The 19834-nt window shown below is 52.2% G+C and overlaps 1 protein-coding gene across 2 annotated transcripts in view; it reads right to left on the bottom strand.

Moving 5' to 3' along the window:
- Positions 1-2240: 2240 nt before the first annotated feature.
- Positions 2241-19834, bottom strand: part of LOC144488410 (protein NDRG2-like) — a 59980-nt gene continuing 42386 nt past the window's right edge. Inside the window, exons 12-14 of one of the 2 annotated variants that reach the window (XR_013496576.1) lie at positions 15395-15446; positions 4543-4814; positions 2241-2424 (exon numbers count right to left, since the gene is read on the bottom strand). Coding sequence is in view for 1 of the 2 variants with exons in the window: in XM_078206484.1 (XP_078062610.1) it covers positions 4654-4814; positions 15395-15446 (213 nt within the window). In the remaining variant the exon portion in view is untranslated. Of the gene's footprint in view, positions 2425-4477; positions 4815-15394; positions 15447-19834 lie in introns of those variants that run through there. The other variant, XM_078206484.1, reaches the window with a different exon arrangement.

Genomic DNA, 19834 nt, shown 5'->3' with positions numbered 1-19834 from the left:
GAGGGAGCTTTACTCTGTATCTAACCCCGTGCTGTACCTGTCCTGGGAGTGTTTGATGGGGACAGTGTAGAGGGAGCTTTACTCTGTATCTAACCCCGTGCTGTACCTGTCCTGGGAGTGTTCGATGGGGACAGTGTAGAGGGAGCTTTACTCTGTATCTAACCCCGTGCTGTACCTGTCCTGGGAGTGTTTGATGGGGGACAGTGTAGAGGGAGCTTTACTCTGTATCTAACCCCGTGCTGTACCTGTCCTGGGAGTGTTTGATGGGGACAGTGTAGAGGGAGCTTTACTCTGTATCTAACCCCGTGCTGTACCTGTCCTGGGAGTGTTTGATGGGGGACAGTGTAGAGGGAGCTTTACTCTGTATCTAACCCCGTGCTGTACCTGTCCTGGGAGTGTTTGATGGGGGACAGTGTAGCGGGAGCTTTACTCTGTATCTAACCCCGTGCTGTACCTGTTCTGGGAGTGTTTGATGGGGGACAGTGTAGAGGGAGCTTTACTCTGTATCTAACCCCGTGCTGTACCTGTCCTGGGAGTGTTTGATGGGGGACAGTGTAGAGGGAGCTTTACTCTGTATCTAACCCCGTGCTGTACCTGTTCTGGGAGTGTTTGATGGGGACAGTGTAGAGGGAGCTTTGCTCTGTATCTAACCCCGTGCTGTACCTGTCCTGGGAGTGTTTGATGGGGACAGTGTAGAGGGAGCTTTACTCTGTATCTAACCCTGTGCTGTACCTGTCCTGGGAGTGTTTGATGGGGACAGTGTAGAGGGAGCTTTACTCTGTATCTAACCCCGTGCTGTACCTGTCCTGGGAGTGTTTGATGGGGGACAGTGTAGAGGGAGCTTTACTCTGTATCTAACCCCGTGCTGTACCTGTCCTGGGAGTGTTTGATGGGGGACAGTGTAGAGGGAGCTTTACTCTGTATCTAACCCCGTGCTGGACCTGTCCTGGGAGTGTTTGATGGAGGGACAGTGTAGAGGGAGCTTTACTCTGTATCTAACCCCGTGCTCAACCTGTCCTGGGAGTGTTTGATGGGGGACAGTGAAGAGGGAGCTTTACTCTGTATCTAATCCCGTGCTGTATCTGTCCTGGGAGTGTTTGATGGGGGACAATGTAGAGGGAGCTTTACTCTGTATCTAACCCCGTGCTGTACCTGTCCTGGGTGTGTTTGATGGGGGACAGTGTGTAACCGTGTTTGTGCGTCTGCCTTTTTAAAATCTATTTGCAGGAGATAGGCGTCGCTGGCCGGGCCCAGCATTTATCACCCGTCCCTAATTGCCCCTCGAGAAGGTGGTGGGGGTTCCGTCCGTTCTTGAACCCGCTGCAGTCCCCGTATGGTGTGGGTAACACCCACAGTACCGTTAGGGAGGGAGTTCCGGGATTTGGACTCCAGTCCCAGTGAAGGAACGGCCGATATGTTCCCAAGTCGGGCTGGTGAGTGGGGCTCGGAGGGGGAACTTGCAGGTGGTGGTGTTCCCCATGTGTCTGCTGCCCCCCTCGTCCTTCTAGACGGTAGAGGTGGTGGGTTTGGAAGGTGCTGTCGAAGGAGCTTCGGCGAGTCGCTGCAGACGGTACACACACACACACTGCCGCCACTGTGCGTGGGTGGTGGAGGGAGCGAGTGTTTGTGGATGGGGCGCCCATCAAAGCGGGGCTGCCTTTTCCTGGACGGTGTCGAGCTTCTGGAGTGTTGTCGGAGCTGCGCTCATCCAGGCAAGTGGAGAGTGTTCCATCACACTCCTGACTTGTGCCTTGGAGATGGACAGGCTTTGGGGGAAGAGTCAGGAGGTAAGTTACAGGCAGTATTTGTCACCTCAATCACTCAATTGAAGCCGGCCCAGTTTTGGTCGCAATAAATGTCCGCCTGAATTTGCGTTTTTAGTGTTCATGTTACATGTTTTCCCACCAACGTTTGTGATAAGCAAGGGGGGGGGGGGGTGGCGGGAGAGGGGCTGGGATGAGGATTCTGGCAACTCTCATCACCTCAGGTGCCTCCTCTTAAGAGCAGGAATCGGAGCAGGTGAAGGGGAGGGGACTCACGGAAAGGCCCTTTGACCTCGGACGGGATTTTACGGTCTCAGGACAGGCCAGAATATCCCCCTCCCCCGCCACCCCCCACAGTGTTGGAACACTCCCTGAGACAGGGAGCCAGGGAGAGGTGCCAAGAAAAAAAATACCCAGAATGCAGCATGGTGATGTCAAGACAAAATGGAGTCCAAGTCAGCAAAGAGAGAGCCAGGAGTTGAAACGGGAGACCAAGTGCCTCTAAATCGACGTGATTTTATTTATTTTATTTTTACAGTCTGTATATAATATATTTATATATACGGCCAGCACACAATGTTAATACTTTTTTTCCATTAATTATTAATCATGTAGGAGAAAAGATTTGTGTAGAGACAAGCCCCCGAGTTGGCGTTCAACGCTCCCCCCCCCCCCCCCCCCCCCCCCAACCTTGAATGTTCTCCTCACATCCCTCCTCTCTCTCTCTCTCTCCCGCGCACTTGCTCTCTTACTGACTCTCGGGGAGTACGGCGAGGGAGCAGTGTGTCAGGGGAGGGTTGGAGTTGGGCCCCACGTTGAGGTGAAGTGGGGGGTAGGCCCGACCTTTGGGTATGGCGGAGTGGGAAGCAACAGCAGCCTCCTCGCCAGGAGCTGCACCTCCCCAAGGGAATTATGGGTAATTGACCACCGCATCCCCCCTCCCTCCCCGTCAACCGACACTCGCACAAGGGCACGGTCTGGCTCACTGACGCCATTGTGAGGGGGAATGACCACCACCCCCTCCCCGATCCAATCACCTCAACGATTGGGTGGGGATGAGGGGACCCAAGCCCTTCCTTTAGCTTGCACTGTCATTCAATGTTAGGGCTAGTGTTATGGATTTGGCAACAAAATGTCCACAGCATGATGCATCAGCAAAATGGTCGTTCGCAGGAGGTTTCGGCAAAATGGCCACCCCTCATGAAATGTCAGCAAGATGGCCGCCCGCAGAAGTGTCAAGTAAAGAGTTGCCCTCATGGGGTAGCAAAATGGCCGCCTGCGGGAAGTGTCAGGGAAATGGCCACCATCTTGAAGTGTAAGCAAAATGGTCACCCGCATGAAGTGATAGCAAAATGGCAGCCTGCAAGAAGTGTCAGGGAAATGGCCGCCTGCAGGAAGTGGTTGCAAAATGGCCGCCCTTCTGTCTTAAACAACAGTTGTGTGACGTGTCGATTAAAGCCAGGGTCTCCTCGGTGGTGAATGTTTCACTGTTTATTTCGACAAACTTTTATTTTCTCTAAACATGGTCCCCCGCCTGACAACACAACTAACGCCAAATCTGACTTGCTGGCCAGAATTTGGCAAACTGAAATAAAAACCGAGAGAGAAGCAAGCTCACAAAATTCAAGGACGTGAATGCCTAATGCGTAGAGGCGATTCCACAATTGGACAGCACCTGATGAACAATCCTAAGTGCGCCGGGAATCACACTGACAATACAGCTCACTGATAGGGACTCGAAGCTACGTATATTCATGAATGGGGTGGGGGTGGCGGTGGGGAGAACCTGTTCTCTGCAGGCAAAAGGTACATGTCCAGGCCACACGCCATGTTTTTTTTTTTGGAAATCAAACAAAAAGGGGTCCAATAGTTCCCTGGTACATTCTCCGTGGCTACACCCTCCCCCCACCCCGGCCAATCAGATACGATTTGCCGATTGGTTGAACCCTTTTCTCAAGCGGTAGAAATTGTGGCGAGAGTTTGGAGTTGGGAATCCCATAAGAACCAAGAGCGGGAGTGGGCAAATTTAGCCCTCCCAACCTGCTCCGCCAGTCAAACCAGAACATGGCCGACCTCTCACCCCAGTCTCAAATCCACCTGTTCCCCATATCCCCCTCATCACTTTTTTTTAAAATTAGAAATAAATCCATCTCCCCATGTCTGATGAGCGCCAGATGAGAAACTTTGACAGCCCGCCTCTTTTTTCCTTTTGAAAAACACACCGTCAGGTAACGGGCTGCCAAGTAACTTAGTGTTTGTATCAAAGAGTGGAGGGGGGGAGCAGAGAGAGAGAGAGAGAGAGAGAGCGAGGAAGGGACTTGGGGAAGAGGTTTAGCTAGTGGGGGGCTGGGGTGGACAAAGACGTCTACCCACACCCCCCCCCCCCCCCCCACTTCTTTCCTCCCAAATCCGGAGGCCTCTTTCATGCAGTGAACATAACAAAATCACCAGGGATGGGGAGAGGTCAGTACGAGGTCGGGGGGTCGAAGGTAATAACGCATCATGACGAACGAACTCCCACCCCCCCACCCCAACCTCAGCACCCCCCTCTCCAGCCCACGACAGAAAATTAGTTCTTGTTTTAATGATTTAAAGTACTTTGCCCACATGTTTTATCCCTCGTTGCCAATACTTCATTCACATCTTCCCTCGTTACCCACCACCCTTCCCCCCCGCCAACCCCCCCACCCTCCCCAGACGTACACACCACCCACCCCCCCCCCCCTCCCCCCCACCCCACTCCACCTCCCCAACCGAACAAGGCCTGAACCACAGGAGCCTCCCCTCCCCTCCCCGTTGGATGAAAGGTGGTTGATTTTTTTTTTCCTTTTCCCGATCGCGTCCGTCTGTCCGCCTTCGGATCGCGGTGGCACCGACCCCGCCGCTGCCCTCAACATGAGACCTCCATGGTCTGCGAGGGGCTGGAGGCCAACTGCCCCACATCGCTGCCCTGGGACAGGGTGCGGGAGCGGGAGCGCGACCCGTCCACCGAGGCACCCGACAGCGAGGTGGTGCGGGAGCGAGACAGTCTGGTCATCCCGGCCGACGGCACTGTGGGGAGGGGGTGTGGGGGAGAGAGAGAGGGGGGAGAGAGGGGGTGTGGGGGGGAGAGAGAGAGAGGGGGGAGAGAGGGGGTGTGGGGGAGAGAGAGAGGGGGAGAGAGAGAGGGGGGAGAGAGGGGGTGTAGGGGGGAGAGAGGGGGTGTGGGGGAGAGAGGGGGAGAGAGAGAGAGGGGGGAGAGAGGGGGTGTGGGGGAGAGGGGGAGAGAGAGAGGGGGGAGAGAGGGGGTGTAGGGGGGAGAGAGGGGGTGTGGGGGAGAGAGGGGGAGAGAGAGAGGGGGTGTGGGGGAGAGAGGGGGAGAGAGAGAGAGGGGGTGTGGGGGAGAGAGGGGGAGAGAGAGGGGGGTGAGAGGGGGTGTGGGGGAGAGAGGGGGGAGAGAGGGGGTGTGGGGGAGAGAGGGGGAGAGAGAGAGGGGGGAGAGAGGGGGAGAGAGAGAGGGGGGAGAGAGGGGGAGAGAGAGAGGGGGGAGAGAGGGGGTGTGGGGGAGAGAGGGGGAAAGAGAGAGGGGGGAGAGAGGGGGGTGTGGGGGAGAGAGAGAGGGGGGAGAGAGGGGGGAGAGAGGGGGTGTGGGGGAGAGAGAGAGGGGGGAGAGAGGGGGTGTGGGGAGAGAGGGGGAGAGAGAGAGGGGGGAGAGAGGGGGTGTGGGGGAGAGAGGGGGGAGAGAGAGAGGGGGGAGAGAGGGGGTGTGGGGGAGAGAGGGGAAGAGAGAGAGGGGGGAGAGAGGGGGTGTGGGGAGAGAGGGGGAGAGAGAGGGGGGGAGAGAGGGGTGTGGGGGAGAGAGGGGGAGAGAGAGAGGGGAGAGGGGGAGAGGGGGAGAGGAGTGGGAAGGGAGTCAACAGCAACAGGTTAATAAGAATTAAAACAGCTAAGCATCTGAATTAAATCCGCTCCAATGCGCGACCGGACCTGCGACTGACGGCAACGGTTCAGGATGCCCTAACGTGCAGAGTTCACAGTGGGAACTGGAAACAAAAAAAAGGGAGGCGAGGTTCATGGGTCAAAGGTCATGAGTTGTCAATACAGCGACAGTGTAGAGGGAGCTTTACTCTGTATCTAACCCCGTGCTGTACCTGTCCTGGGAGTGTTTGATGGGGACAGTGTAGAGGGAGCATTACTCTGTATCTAACCCCGTGCTGTACCTGTCCTGGGAGTGTTTGATGGGGGACAGTGTAGAGGGAGCTTTACTCTGTATCGAACCCCGTGCCGTACTTGTCCTGGGAGTGTTTGATGGGGGACAGTGTAGAGGGAGCTTTACTCTGTATCTAACCCCGTGCTGTACCTGTCCTGGGAGTGTTTGATGGGGGACAGTGTAGAGGGAGCTTTACTCTGTATCTAACCCCGTGCTGTACCTGTCCTGGGAGTGTTTGATGGGGACAGTGTAGAGGGAGCTTTACTCTGTATCTAACCCCGTGCTGTACCTGTCCTGGGAGTGTTTGATGGGGGACAGTGCAGAGGGAGCTTTACTCTGTATCAAACCCCGTGCTGTACCTGTCCTGGGAGTGTTTGATGGGGACAGTGGAGAGGGAGCTTCACTCTGTATCTAACCCCGTGCTGTACCTGTCCTGGGAGTGTTTGATGGGGGACAGTGCAGAGGGAGCTTTACTCTGTATCTAACCCCGTGCTGTACCTGTCCTGGGAGTGTTTGATGGGGACAGTGGAGAGGGAGCTTTACTCTGTATCTAACCCCGTGCTGTTCCTGTCCTGGGAGTGTTTGATGGGGGACAGTGTAGAGGGAGCTTTACTCTGTATCTAACCCCGTGCTGTACCTGTCCTGGGAGTGTTTGATGGGGGACAGTGTAGAGGCAGCTTTACTCTGTATCTAACCCCGTGCTGTGCCTGTCCTGGGAGTGTGTGATGGGGACAGTGTCGAGGGAGCTTTACTCTGTATCTAACACCGTGCTGTACCTGTCCTGGGAGTGTTTGATGGGGACAGTGTAGAGGGAGCTTTACTCTGTATCTAACCCCGTGCTGTACCTGTCCTGGGAGTGTTTGATGGGGGACAGTGTAGAGGGAGCTTCACTCTGTATCTAACCCCGTGCTGTACCTGTCCTGGGAGTGTTTGATGGGGACAGTGTAGAGGGAGCTTTACTCTGTATCTAACCCCGTGCTGTACCTGTCCTGGGAGTGTTTGATGGGGGACAGTGTAGAGGGAGCTTTACTCTGTATCTAACCCCGTGCTGTACCTGTCCTGGGAGTGTTTGATGGGGACAGTGTCAAGGGAGCTTTACTCTGTATCTAACTCCGTGCTGTACCTGTCCTGGGAGTGTTTGATGGGGGACAGTGTAGCGGGAGCTTTACTCTGTATCTAAACCCGTGCTGTACCTGTCCTGGGAATGTTTGATGGGGACAGTGTAGAGGGAGCTTTACTCTGTATCTAACCCCATGCTGTACCTGTCCTGGGAGTGTTTGATGGGGCACAGTGTAGAGGGAGCTTTACTCTGTATCTAACCCCGTGCTGTACCTGTCCTGGGAGTGTTTGATGGGGACAGTGTAGAGGGAGCTTCACTCTGTATCTAACCCCGTGCTGTACCTGTCCTGGGAGTGTTGGATGGGGTACAGAGTAGAGGGAGCTTTACTCTGTATCTAACCCCGTGCTGTACCTGTCCTGGGAGTGTTTGATGGGGACAGTGTAGAGGGAGCTTTACTCTGTATCTAACCCCGTGCTGTACCTGTCCTGGGAGTGTTTGATGGGGACAGTGTAGAGGGAGCTTTACTCTGTATCTAACCCCGTGCTGTACCTGTCCTGGGAGTGTTTGATGGGGACAGTGTAGAGGGAGCTTTACTCAGTATCTAACCCCGTGCTGTACCTGTCCTGGGAGTGTTTGATGGGGGACAGTGTAGAGGGAGCTTTACTCTGTATCTAACCCCGTGCTGTACCTGTCCTGGGAGTGTTTGATGGGGGACAGTGTAGAGGGAGCTTTACTCTGTATCTAACCCCGTGCTGTACCTGTCCTGGGAGTGTTTGATGGGGGACAGTGTAGAGGGAGCTTTACTCTGTATCTAACCCCGTGCTGTACCTGTCCTGGGACTGTTTCATGGGGGACAGTGTAGAGGGAGCTTTACTCTGTATCTAACCCCGTGCTGTACCTGTCCTGGGAGTGTTTGATGGGGACAGTGTAGAGGGAGCTTTACTCTGTATCTAACCCCGTGCTGTACCTGTCCTGGGAGTGTTTGATGGGGGGACAGTGTAGAGGGAGCTTTACTCTGTATCTAACCCCGTGCTGTACCTGTCCTGGGAGTGTTTGATGGGGGACAGTGTAGATGGAGCTTTACTCTGTATCTAACCCCGTGCTGTACCTGTCCTGGGAGTGTTTGATGGGGGACAGTGTAGAGGGAACTTTACTCTGTATCTAACCCCGTGCTGTACCTGTCCTGGGAGTGTTTGATGGGGGACAGTGTAGAGGGAGCTTTACTCTGTATCTAACCCCGTGCTGTACCTGTCCTGGGAGTGTTTGATGGGGGACAGTGTAGAGGGAGCTTTACTCTGTATCTAACCCTGTGCAGGAACTGCCCTGGGAGTGTTTGATGGGGGACAGTGTAGAGGGAGCTTTACTCTGTATCTAACCCTGTGCTGTACCTATCCTGAGAGTGTTTGATGGGGGACAGTGTAGAGGGAGCTTTACTCTGTATCTAACCCCGTGCTGTACCTGTCCTGGGTGTGTTTGATGGGGGACAGTGTAGAGGGAGCTTTACTCTGTATCTAACCCCGTGCTGTACCTGTCCTGGGAGTGTTTGATGGGGGACAGTGTCGAGGGAGCTTTACTCTGTATCTAACCCCGTGCTGTACCTGTCCTGGGAGTGTTTGATGGGGGACAGTGTAGAGGGAGCTTTACTCTGTATCTAACCCCGTGCTGTACCTGTCCTGGGAGTGTTTGATGGGGGACAGTGTAGAGGGAGCTTTACTCTGTATCTAACCCCGTGCTGTACCTGTCCTGGGAGTGTTTGATGGGGGGACAGTGTAGAGGGAGCTTTACTCTGTATCTAACCCCGTGCTGTACCTGTCCTGGGAGTGTTTGATGGGGACAGTGTAGAGGGAGCTTTACTCTGTATCTAACCCCGTGCTGTCCCTGTCCTGGGAGTGTTTGATGGGGGACAGTGTAGAGGGAGCTTTACTCTGTATCTAACCCTGTGCTGTACCTGTCCTGGGAGTGTTTGATGGGGGACAGTGTAGAGGGAGCTTTACTCTGTATCTAACCCCGTGCTGTACCTGTCCTGGGAGTGTTTGATGGGGGACAGTGTAGAGGGAGCTTTACTCTGTATCTAACCCCGTGCTGTACCTGTCCTGGGAGTGTTTGATGGGGGACAGTGTAGAGGGAGCTTTACTCTGTATCTAACCCCGTGCTGTACCTGTCCTGGGAGTGTTTGATGGGGGACAGTGTAGATAGAGAGTTACTCTGTATCTAACCCCGTGCTGTACCTGTCCTGGGAGTGTTTGATGGGGGGACAGTGTAGAGGGAGCTTTACTCTGTATCTAACACCGTGCTGTACCTGTCCTGGGAGTGTTCGATGGGGACAGTGTAGAGGGAGCTTTACTCTGTATCTAACCCCGTGCTGTACCTGTCCTGGGAGTGTTTGATGGGGGACAGTGTAGAGGGAGCTTTACTCTGTATCTAACCCCGTGCTGTACCTGTCCTGGGAGTGTTTGATGGGGGACAGTGTAGAGGGAGCTTTACTCTGTATCTAACCCCGTGCTGTACCTGTCCTGGGACTGTTTCATGGGGGACAGTGTAGAGGGAGCTTTACTCTGTATCTAACCCCGTGCTGTACCTGTCCTGGGAGTGTTTGATGGGGACAGTGTAGAGGGAGCTTTACTCTGTATCTAACCCCGTGCTGTACCTGTCCTGGGAGTGTTTGATGGGGGGACAGTGTAGAGGGAGCTTTACTCTGTATCTAACCCCGTGCTGTACCTGTCCTGGGAGTGTTTGATGGGGGCAGTGTAGAGGGAGCTTTACTCTGTATCTAACCCCGTGCTGTACCTGTCCTGGGAGTGTTTGATGGGGGACAGTGTAGATGGAGCTTTACTCTGTATCTAACCCCGTGCTGTACCTGTCCTGGGAGTGTTTGATGGGGACCGTGTAGAGGGAGCTTAACTCTGTATCTAACCCCGTGCTGTACCTGTCCTGGGAGTGTTTGATGGGGGACAGTGTAGAGGTAGCTTAACTCTGTATCTAACCCCGTGCTGTACCTGTCCTGGGAGTGTTTGATGGGGGACAGTGTAGAGGGAGCTTTACTCTGTATCTAACCCCGTGCTGTACCTGTCCTGGGAGTGTTTGATGGGGGACAGTGTAGAGGGAACTTTACTCTGTATCTAACCCCGTGCTGTACCTGTCCTGGGAGTGTTTGATGGGGGACAGTGTAGAGGGAGCTTTACTCTGTATCTAACCCCGTGCTGTACCTGTCCTGGGAGTGTTTGATGGGGGACAGTGTAGAGGGAGCTTTACTCTGTATCTAACCCTGTGCAGGAACTGCCCTGGGAGTGTTTGATGGGGGACAGTGTAGAGGGAGCTTTACTCTGTATCTAACCCTGTGCTGTACCTATCCTGAGAGTGTTTGATGGGGGACAGTGTAGAGGGAGCTTTACTCTGTATCTAACCCCGTGCTGTACCTGTCCTGAGTGTGTTTGATGGGGGACAGTGTAGAGGGAGCTTTACTCTGTATCTAACCCCGTGCTGTACCTGTCCTGGGAGTGTTTGATGGGGGACAGTGTAGAGGGAGCTTTACTCTGTATCTAACCCCGTGCTGTACCTGTCCTGGGAGTGTTTGATGGGGGACAGTGTAGAGGGAGCTTTACTCTGTATCTAACCCCGTGCTGTACCTGTCCTGGGAGTGTTTGATGGGGGACAGTGTAGAGGGAGCTTTACTCTGTTTCTAACCCCGTGCTGTACCTGTCCTGGGAGTGTTTGATGGGGACAGTGTAGAGGGAGCTTTACTCTGTATCTAACCCCGTGCTGTCCCTGTCCTGGGAGTGTTTGATGGGGGACAGTGTAGAGGGAGCTTTACTCTGTATCTAACCCTGTGCTGTACCTGTCCTGGGAGTGTTTGATGGGGGGACAGTGTAGAGGGAGCTTTACTCTGTATCTAACCCCGTGCTGTACCTGTCCTGGGTGTGTTTGATGGGGGGACAGTGTAGAGGGAGCTTTACTCTGTATCTAACCCCGTGCTGTACCTGTCCTGGGAGTGTTTCATGGGGGACAGTGTCGAGGGAGCTTTACTCTGTATCTAACCCCGTGCTGTACCTGTCCTGGGAGTGTTTGATGGGGACAGTGTAGAGGGAGCTTTACTCTGTATCTAACCCCGTGCTGTACCTGTCCTGGGAGTGTTTGATGGGGGACAGTGTAGAGGGAGCTTTACTCTGTATCTAACCCCGTGCTGTACCTGTCCTGGGAGTGTTTGATGGGGGACAGTGTAGAGGGAGCTTTACTCTGTATCTAACCCCGTGCTGTACCTGTCCTGGGAGTGTTTGATGGGGGACAGTGTAGATAGAGAGTTACTCTGTATCTAACCCCGTGCTGTACCTGTCCTGGGAGTGTTTCATGGGGGACAGTGTCGAGGGAGCTTTACTCTGTATCTAACCCCGTGCTGTACCTGTCCTGGGAGTGTTTGATGGGGACAGTGTAGAGGGAGCTTTACTCTGTATCTAACCCCGTGCTGTACCTGTCCTGGGAGTGTTTGATGGGGGACAGTGTAGAGGGAGCTTTACTCTGTATCTAACCCCGTGCTGTACCTGTCCTGGGAGTGTTTGATGGGGGACAGTGTAGAGGGAGCTTTACTCTGTATCTAACCCCGTGCTGTACCTGTCCTGGGAGTGTTTGATGGGGGACAGTGTAGATAGAGAGTTACTCTGTATCTAACCCCGTGCTGTACCTGTCCCGGGAGTGTTTGATGGGGACAGTGTAGAGGGAGCTTTACTCTGTATCTAACCCCGTGCTGTACCTGTCCTGGGAGTGTTTGATGGGGGACAGTGTAGAGGGAGCTTTACTCTGTATCTAACCCCGTGCTGTACCTGTCCCGGGAGTGTTTGATGGGGACAGTGTAGAGGGAGCTTTACTCTGTATCTAACCCCGTGCTGTACCTGTCCTGGGAGTGTTTGATGGGGACAGTGTAGAGGGAGCTTTACTCTGTATCTAACCCCGTGCTGTATCTGTCCTGGGAGTGTTTGATGGGGGACAGTGTCGAGGGAGCTTTACTCTGTATCTAACCCCGTGCTGTACCTGTCCTGGGAGTGTTTGATGGGGACAGTGTAGAGGGAGCTTTACTCTGTATCTAACCCCGTGCTGTACCTGTCCTGGGAGTGTTTGATGGGGGACAGTGTCGAGGGAGCTTTACTCTGTATCTAACCCCGTGCTGTACCTGTCCTGGGAGTGTTTGATGGGGGACAGTGCAGAAGGAGCTTTACTCTGTATCTAACCCCATGCTGTACCTGTCCTGGGAGTGTTTGATGGGGGACAGTGTAGAGGGAGCTTTACTCTGTATCTAACCCCGTGCTGTACCTGTCCTGGGAGTGTTTGATGGGGGACAGTGTAGAGGGAGCTTTACTCTGTATCTAACCCCGTGCTGTACCTGTCCTGGGAGTGTTTGATGGGAGGACAGTGTAGAGGGACCTTTACTCTGTATCTAACCCCGTGCTATCCCTGTCCTGGGAGTGTTTGAAGGGGGACAGTGTAGAGGGAGCTTTACTCTGTATCTAACCCCGTGCTGTACCTGTCCTGGGAGTGTTTGATGGGGGACAGTGTAGAGGGAGAGTTACTCTGTATCTAACCCCGTGCTGTACCTGTCCTGGGAGTGTTTGATGGGGGACAGTGTAGAGGGAGCTTTACTCTGTATCTAACCCCGTGCTGTACCTGTCCTGGGAGTGTTTGATGGGGGACAGTGTAGAGGGAGAGTTACTCTGTATCTAACCCTGTGCAGGAACTGCCCTGGGAGTTCCAGGGAAAGGCGTATAAAGTAGCGGGGGGGGGGGGGGTCCAAGTGTTTTCAGCGCACACATCCGTTCAAGCCCGCTCTCATGCAGGGTGGGAGTGGGGGTGGGGGGGGGTGGCGGGGGTGGGGGACATGCACAAGCATAAGCTTCCAGTTTAGTACCTGCACCCACACTGAGGCGTCTGTCCACTACATGAGGGACTGCCGATCGTCAGAGAGAAAGGCAGCGAGAGAGGGAGAGACAGAGACGAACAGAAGCTTGTTAGAACAGGCACACACACTCCCTGTGTGGACTGGGCACCTTCACAAGTCGACCTTCGCATGTGTCATCTATCCTTTCTACACACACCATGCACATTGACACCCGTACGCGTAGCATCATAGAATCCCTACAGTGCAGGAGGAGGCCATTCGGCCCATCGAGCCTGCACCGACCACAATCCCCCCACCCAGGCCCTACCCCCACATATTTACCTCGCTAATCCCCCTGACACTAAGGGACAATTTAGCACGGCCAATCCACCTAACCTGCACTTCTTTGGACACTAAGGGACAATTTAGCATGGCCAATCCACCCAACCTGCACATCTTTGGACACTAAGGGACAGGTTAGCATGGCCAATCCACCTAACCTGCACATCTTTGGACACTAAGGGACAATTTAGCATGGCCAATCCCCCTAACCTGCACATCTTTGGTCACTAAGGGGCAATTTAGCATGGCCAATCCACCTAACCTGCACATCTTTGGACACTAAGGGACAATTTAGCATGGCCAATCCACCTAACCTGCACATCTTTGGACACGAAGGGGCAATTTAGCATGGCCAATCCACCTAACCTGCACATCTTTGGACACTAAGGGACAGGTTAGCATGGCCAATCCACCTAACCTGCACATCTTTGGACACCAAGGGACAAGTTAGCATGGCCCATCCATCTAACCTTCACATCTTTGGACACTAAGGGGCAATTTAGCATGGACAATCCACCTAACCTGCACATCTTTGGACACTAAGGGGCAATTTAGCACGGCCAATCCATCTAACCTTCACATCTGTGGACACTAAGGGACAATTTAGCATGGCCAATCCACCTAACCTGCTCATCTTTGGATACTAAGGGACAAGTTAGCATGGCCAATCCACCTAACCTGCACATCTTTGGACACCAAGGGACAAGTTAGCATGGCCTATCCACCTAACCTGCACATCTTTGGACACCAAGGGACAAGTTAGCATGGCCTATCCACCTAACCTGCACATCTTTGGATACTAAGGGGCAATTTAGCACGGCCAATCCACCTAACCTGCACATCTTTGGACACTAAGCGGCAATTTAGCACGGCCAATACACCTAACCCACACATCTTTGGATACTAAGGGCCAATTTAGCACGGCCAATCCACCTAACCTGCACATCTTTGGACACTAAGGGACAATTTAGCATGGCCAATCCACCTCACCTGCACATCTTTGGACACTAAGGGACAATTCAGCATGGCCAATCCACCTAACCTGCACATCTTTGGACACTAAGGGACAATTTAGCATGGCCAATCCACCCAACCTGCACATCTTTGGACACTAAGGGACAATTTAGCATGGCCAATCCACCTAACCTGCACATCTTTGGACACTAAGGGACAATTTAGCATGGCCAATCCACCTAACCTGCACATCTTTGGACAGCTTCTTGCCCGCTGCCATCAGGCTTTCAAATGGACCTACCCCACATTAAGTTGATCTTTCTCTACACCCTAGCTATGACTGTAACATTCTGCACTCTCTCCTTTCCTTCTCTATGAACGGTATGCTTTCTTTATATAGCGCGCAAGAAACAATACTTTTCACTGTATACCAATACATGTGACAATAAAAAATCAAATCAAATTCTGGTCAACCTGAACAGCACTGACGTACGGAGGGATCTTGGGGTTCAAGTCCATAGTTCCCTGAAAGTGGTCACACCAGTAGATAGGGTGGTAAAGAAGGCCTATGGCACGCTTGCCTTTATTGGTTGGGGCATTGAGTACAAGAGTCAGGATGTCATGTTGCAGCTTTGTAAAACTTTGGTTAGGCCGCACTTGTGCAGTATTGTGTTCAATTCTGGTCGCCACATTACAGTAAGGATGTGGGGGCTTTGGAGAGGGTGCGGGAGAGGTTTACCAGGATGCTGCCTGGATTAGAGGGTATGAGCTATAAGGAGCGGCTGGACAAACTGGGGTTGTTTTCTCTGGAGCGCCGGAGGCTGAGGGGAGGCCTGATAGAAGTCTATAAAATTATGATAGGGTTGAGAGTCAGAATCTTTTTCCCCAGAGTTGAAATGTCTAATACTGGGGGGGGCCTGCACTTAAGGTGAGAGGGGGGGAAAGTTCAAAGGGGATGTGAGGGGCAAGTTTTTTTACACAGAGAGTGGTAGGTGTCTGGAACATGCTGCCCGGGAAGATGGTGGAGGCAGATACGATAGGGGGGTTTAAGGGGCTTTTAGATAAGCACGTGGATATGTAAGGAATAGAGGGATAGGGGGCAAGGGCAGGCAGGAGGGATTAGTTTAATTTGACGTCATGTTCGGTACAACATGGTGGGCCTAAGGGCCTCTTCCTGTGCTGTACTGCTCTCTGTTGTTCGACCAAAGACATCCCATACTTACTGTATCCCATCCCCTGCACAAAGTATTTGAAGGCCTCGGTAAGTTTGCCAGGCTGTTGAGAGATAGAAAGAGAGAGTGAGGGGACAGACAAATCTCAGAATCCAGAATTTACTTACAATCCGATCCTCCCACCCTCTCGGGTGGGGGGGGGGGGGGGGGGGGAGCTGATTTTGCAGTGACACTCTGCACTACCCGACAAGGCTGTGTTCTCACCTTCGCGACACGCGACGGCGCAGAGGCGCTGAGCAGAGACTGATCGCCAGGTTCCGCACACATGAGGACGGCCTCAACCAGGATCTTGGGTTCATGTAGCAGTGTGGATGAGCAGAGGGATCTGGGTGTCCATGTGCGTAGATCCCTGAAAGTTGGCACCCAGGTTGATAGGGTTGTTCAGAAGGCGTACGGTGTGTTAGCTTTTATTGGGAGAGGGATTGAGTTTCGGAGCCAGGAGGTCATGTTGCAACTGTACAAAACTCTGGTGCGGCCGCACTTGGAGTATTGCGTACAGTTCTGGTCGCCGTATTATAGGAAAGATGTGGAAGCATTGGAAAGGGTGCAGAGGAGATTTACCAGGATGTTGCCTGGTATGGTGGGAAAATCGTATGAGGAAAGGCTGAGGGGCTTGAGGTTGTTTTCGTTAGAGAGAAGAAGGTGAAGAGGTGACTTAATAGAGGCATACAAGATGATCAGAGGATTAGATAGGGTGGATAGTGAGAGCCTTTTTCCTCGGATGGTGTTGGCTAGCACGAGGGGACATAGCTTTAAATTGAGGGGTGAGAGATATAGGCAGATGTTAGAGGTAGGTTCTTTACTCAGAGAGGGCGTGGAATGCCCTGCCTGCAGCAGTAGTGGACTCGTCAACATTAAGGGCATTTAAATGGTTATTGGATAAACATATGGATGATATTGGAATAGTGTAGATTAGAGGGGCTTTAGATTGGTTTCACTGGTCGGCGCAACATCGAGGGCCGAAGGGCCTGTACTGCGCTGGAATGTTCTATGTCACACTATCTGTAATCCCCACGACTTGCCTGGGCTTGCAAAATCTCACTAACTGTCCTGTCTGGAGACAATACACATCTCTTTAACCTGTGCTTAACCCTCTCTCCACTCACATTGTCTGTACCTTTAAGACTTGATTAGTTGTAAAGGCTCACATTCCAATCATTATTCATGTAAATTGAGTTTGTGTCTTTGTGCCCTGTTTGTGATCAGAACTCCCACCCACCTGACGAAGGGACAGCCTGTTCCAAAAGCTTGTGTGGCTTTTGCTACCAAATAAACCTGTTGGACTTTAAGCTGGTGTTGTTAAACTTCTTACTGTGTTTACCCCAGTCCAACGCCGGCATCTCCACATCATTCTCAGTCCCTTAACATACTCCTTATACACCTCTGACTGTTTGGCCAAATTCCCCTCCAATTCCTGTATTAATATTTGCTGACGACACCACCATAGTGGGTCGGGTCTCAAACAATGATAAGAGAGGACAGGAATGAGATAGAGAATCTGGTGATTGGACCTACCTCGCATTAACATAGAACATAGAACAGTACAGCACAGAACAGGCCCTTCGGCCCACGATGTTGTGCCGAGCTTTGTCTGAAACCAAGATCAAGCTATCCCACTCCCTATCATCCTGGTGTGCTCCATGTGCCTATCCAATAACCGCTTAAATGTTCCTAAAGTGTCTGACTCCACTCTCACTGCAGGCAGTCCATTCCACACCCCAACCACTCTCTGCGTAAAGAACCTACCTCTGATATCCTTCCTGTATCTCCCACCACGAACCCTATAGTTATGCCCCCTCGTAATAGCTCCATCCACCCGAGGAAATAGTCTTTGAAAGTTGATCTTTCTCTACACCCTAGCTATGACTGTAACACTACATTCTGCGCCCTCTCCTTTCCTTCTCTATGAATGGTATGCTTTGCCTGTATAGCATGCCAGAAACAATACTTTCCACTGTAACCCAATATATGTGACAACAATAAATCAAATCAAATGGGCGGGGTGGGGGGTGCGGTGGGGGGTGCGGTGGGGGGGGGGGGTGGGGAGGCGGGGGGGGGGGGGGGGAGGTGGTAAAGTAACTCTTTCCAGCCACTGGGAGCAGACTATATGTAGCAGTACCCAACTTCAATCAGTAGGGGGAGCTACTGAGACAGGTGGTGGGGTAGAGAGGCCATTGTTCTTTCAATGTCCCCCCCCCCACCCCCGCCCCCACTGCCCTCTGACCCTTCGCAAAAAGGTCCCAGAGGGCCAGGGTACAGATGCTGTAGGAAAGATAGAACAGGAGGTAAGAGAAGAGGAGGGAGTTGCACTTTTGATTAGGGAAAACATCACGGCCGTACTGAGAGGGGAAATCATAGAAACCCTACAGTGCAGAAGGAGGCCATTCGGCCCATCGAGTCTGCACCGACCACAATCCCACCCAGGCCCTATCCCCACATATTTACCCACTAATCCCTCTAACCTACGCATCTCAGGACTCTAAGGGGCAATCTTTAACCTGGCCAATCAACCTAACCCGCACATCTTTGGACTGTGGGAGGAAACCGGAGCACCCGGAGGAAACCCACGCAGACACGAGGAGAATGTGCAAACTCCACACAGACAGTGACCCGAGCCGGGAATCGAACCCGGGACCCTGGAGCTGTGAAGCAGCAGTGCTAACCCACTGTGCTACCGTGCCGCCCCTATATATCCGAGGGTTCGGCCACTGAGTCTATATGGGTTGAACTGAGAAATAAGAAGGGGAAAATCACTTTGATCGGGCTGTACTATAGGCCCCCAAATATCCTTTGTTTAAAAAGGGCTGCCGGGAAAAGCCTGGGAACTACAGGCCAGTGAGCCTCACATCTGTGGTGGGTAAATTGTTGGAAGGTATTTTCAGAGACAGGATCTACAGGCATTTAGAGACGCAAGGGCTGATTAGGGACAGTCAGCATGGCTTTGAGTGTGGAAAATCATGTCTCACAAATTTAATCGAGTTTGTTGAAGGGGTAACCAAGAAGGTAGATGAGGGCAGTGCAGTTGATGTTGTCTACATGGACTTTAGCAAGGCCTTTGACAAGGTACCACATGGTAGGTTAGGTTAAATAAGGTTAAATCTCACGGGATCCAGGGTGAGGTATCTAAATGGATACAAAATTAGCTGGATAACAGAAGTCAGAGGGTGGTTATAGAGGATTGTTTTTCAGACTGGAGGCCTGTGACCAGCGGTGTGCCTCAGGGATCAGTGCTGGGTCCACTGTTATTTGTCATTTATATTAATGATTTGGATGAGAATATAGGACAGTAAGAAGTTTAACAACACCAGGTTAAAGTCCAACAGGTTTATTTGGTAGCACTAGTGGCATTTGCTACCAAATAAACCTGTTGGATTTTAACCTGGTGTTGTTAAACTTCTTACTGTGTTTACCCCAGTCCAACGCCGGCATCTCCACATCATGAGAATATAGGAGGCATGGTTAGTAAGTTTGCAGATGACACCAAGATTGGTGGCATGTTGGACAGTGAAGAAGGTTATCTCCAATTGCAACGGGATCTTGATCAATTGGGCCAGTGGGCTGACGAATGGCAGATGGAGTTTAATTTGGATAAATGCGAGATGATGCATTTTGGTAGATTGAACCAGGATAGGACTTACTCAGTTAATGGTCGGGCGTTGGGGAGAGTTACAGAACAAAGAGATCGAGGGGTACATGTTCATAGCTCCTTGAAAGTGGAGTCACAGGTGGACAGAGCGGTGAAGAAGGCATTCGGCATGCTTGGTTTCATCGGTCAGAACATTGAATACAGGAGTTGGGACGTCTTGTTGAAGTTGTACAAGACATTGGTAAGGCCACACTTGGAATACTGTATGCAGTTCTGGTCACCCTATTATAGAAAGGATATTATTAAACTAGAAAGAGTGCAGAAAAGATTTACTAGGATGCTACCGGGACTTGATGGTTTGAGTTATAAGGAGAGGCTGGATAGACTGGGACTTTTTTCTTGAGAAGATCGCCCCTCCGAAGGCTGAGGGGTGAACTTAGAGGTCTGTAAAATAGAGGGGTATAGATCAGCTAGATAGTCAATATCTTTTCCCAAAGGTAGGGGAGTCTAAAACTAGAAGGCATAGGTTTAAGGTGAGAGGGGAGAGATACAAAAGGGTCCAGAGGGGCAATTTTTTCACACAGAGGGTGGTGAGTGTCTGGAACAAGCTGCCAGAAGTAGTAGTTGAGGTGGGTACAATTTTGTCTTTTAAAGAGTGTTTAGATAGTTACATGGGGACGATGGGTATAGAGGGATATGGGCCAAATGTGGGCAATTGGGATTAGTTTAGGGGTTTAAAAAAAAGGCGGCATGGACAGGTTGGGCCGAAGGGCCTGTTTCCATGCTGTAAACCTCTATGATTCTATGAAAGGTCAGTGCCTCAAAGAAAGAGCCACCCAATAGGT

This window comes from Mustelus asterias, unplaced genomic scaffold (genome assembly GCF_964213995.1).
Source record: "Mustelus asterias unplaced genomic scaffold, sMusAst1.hap1.1 HAP1_SCAFFOLD_1540, whole genome shotgun sequence".
In the NCBI taxonomy this organism is placed as follows: Eukaryota; Metazoa; Chordata; class Chondrichthyes; order Carcharhiniformes; family Triakidae; genus Mustelus; species Mustelus asterias.
This window is presented reverse-complemented; position numbering and strand designations above follow the sequence as displayed.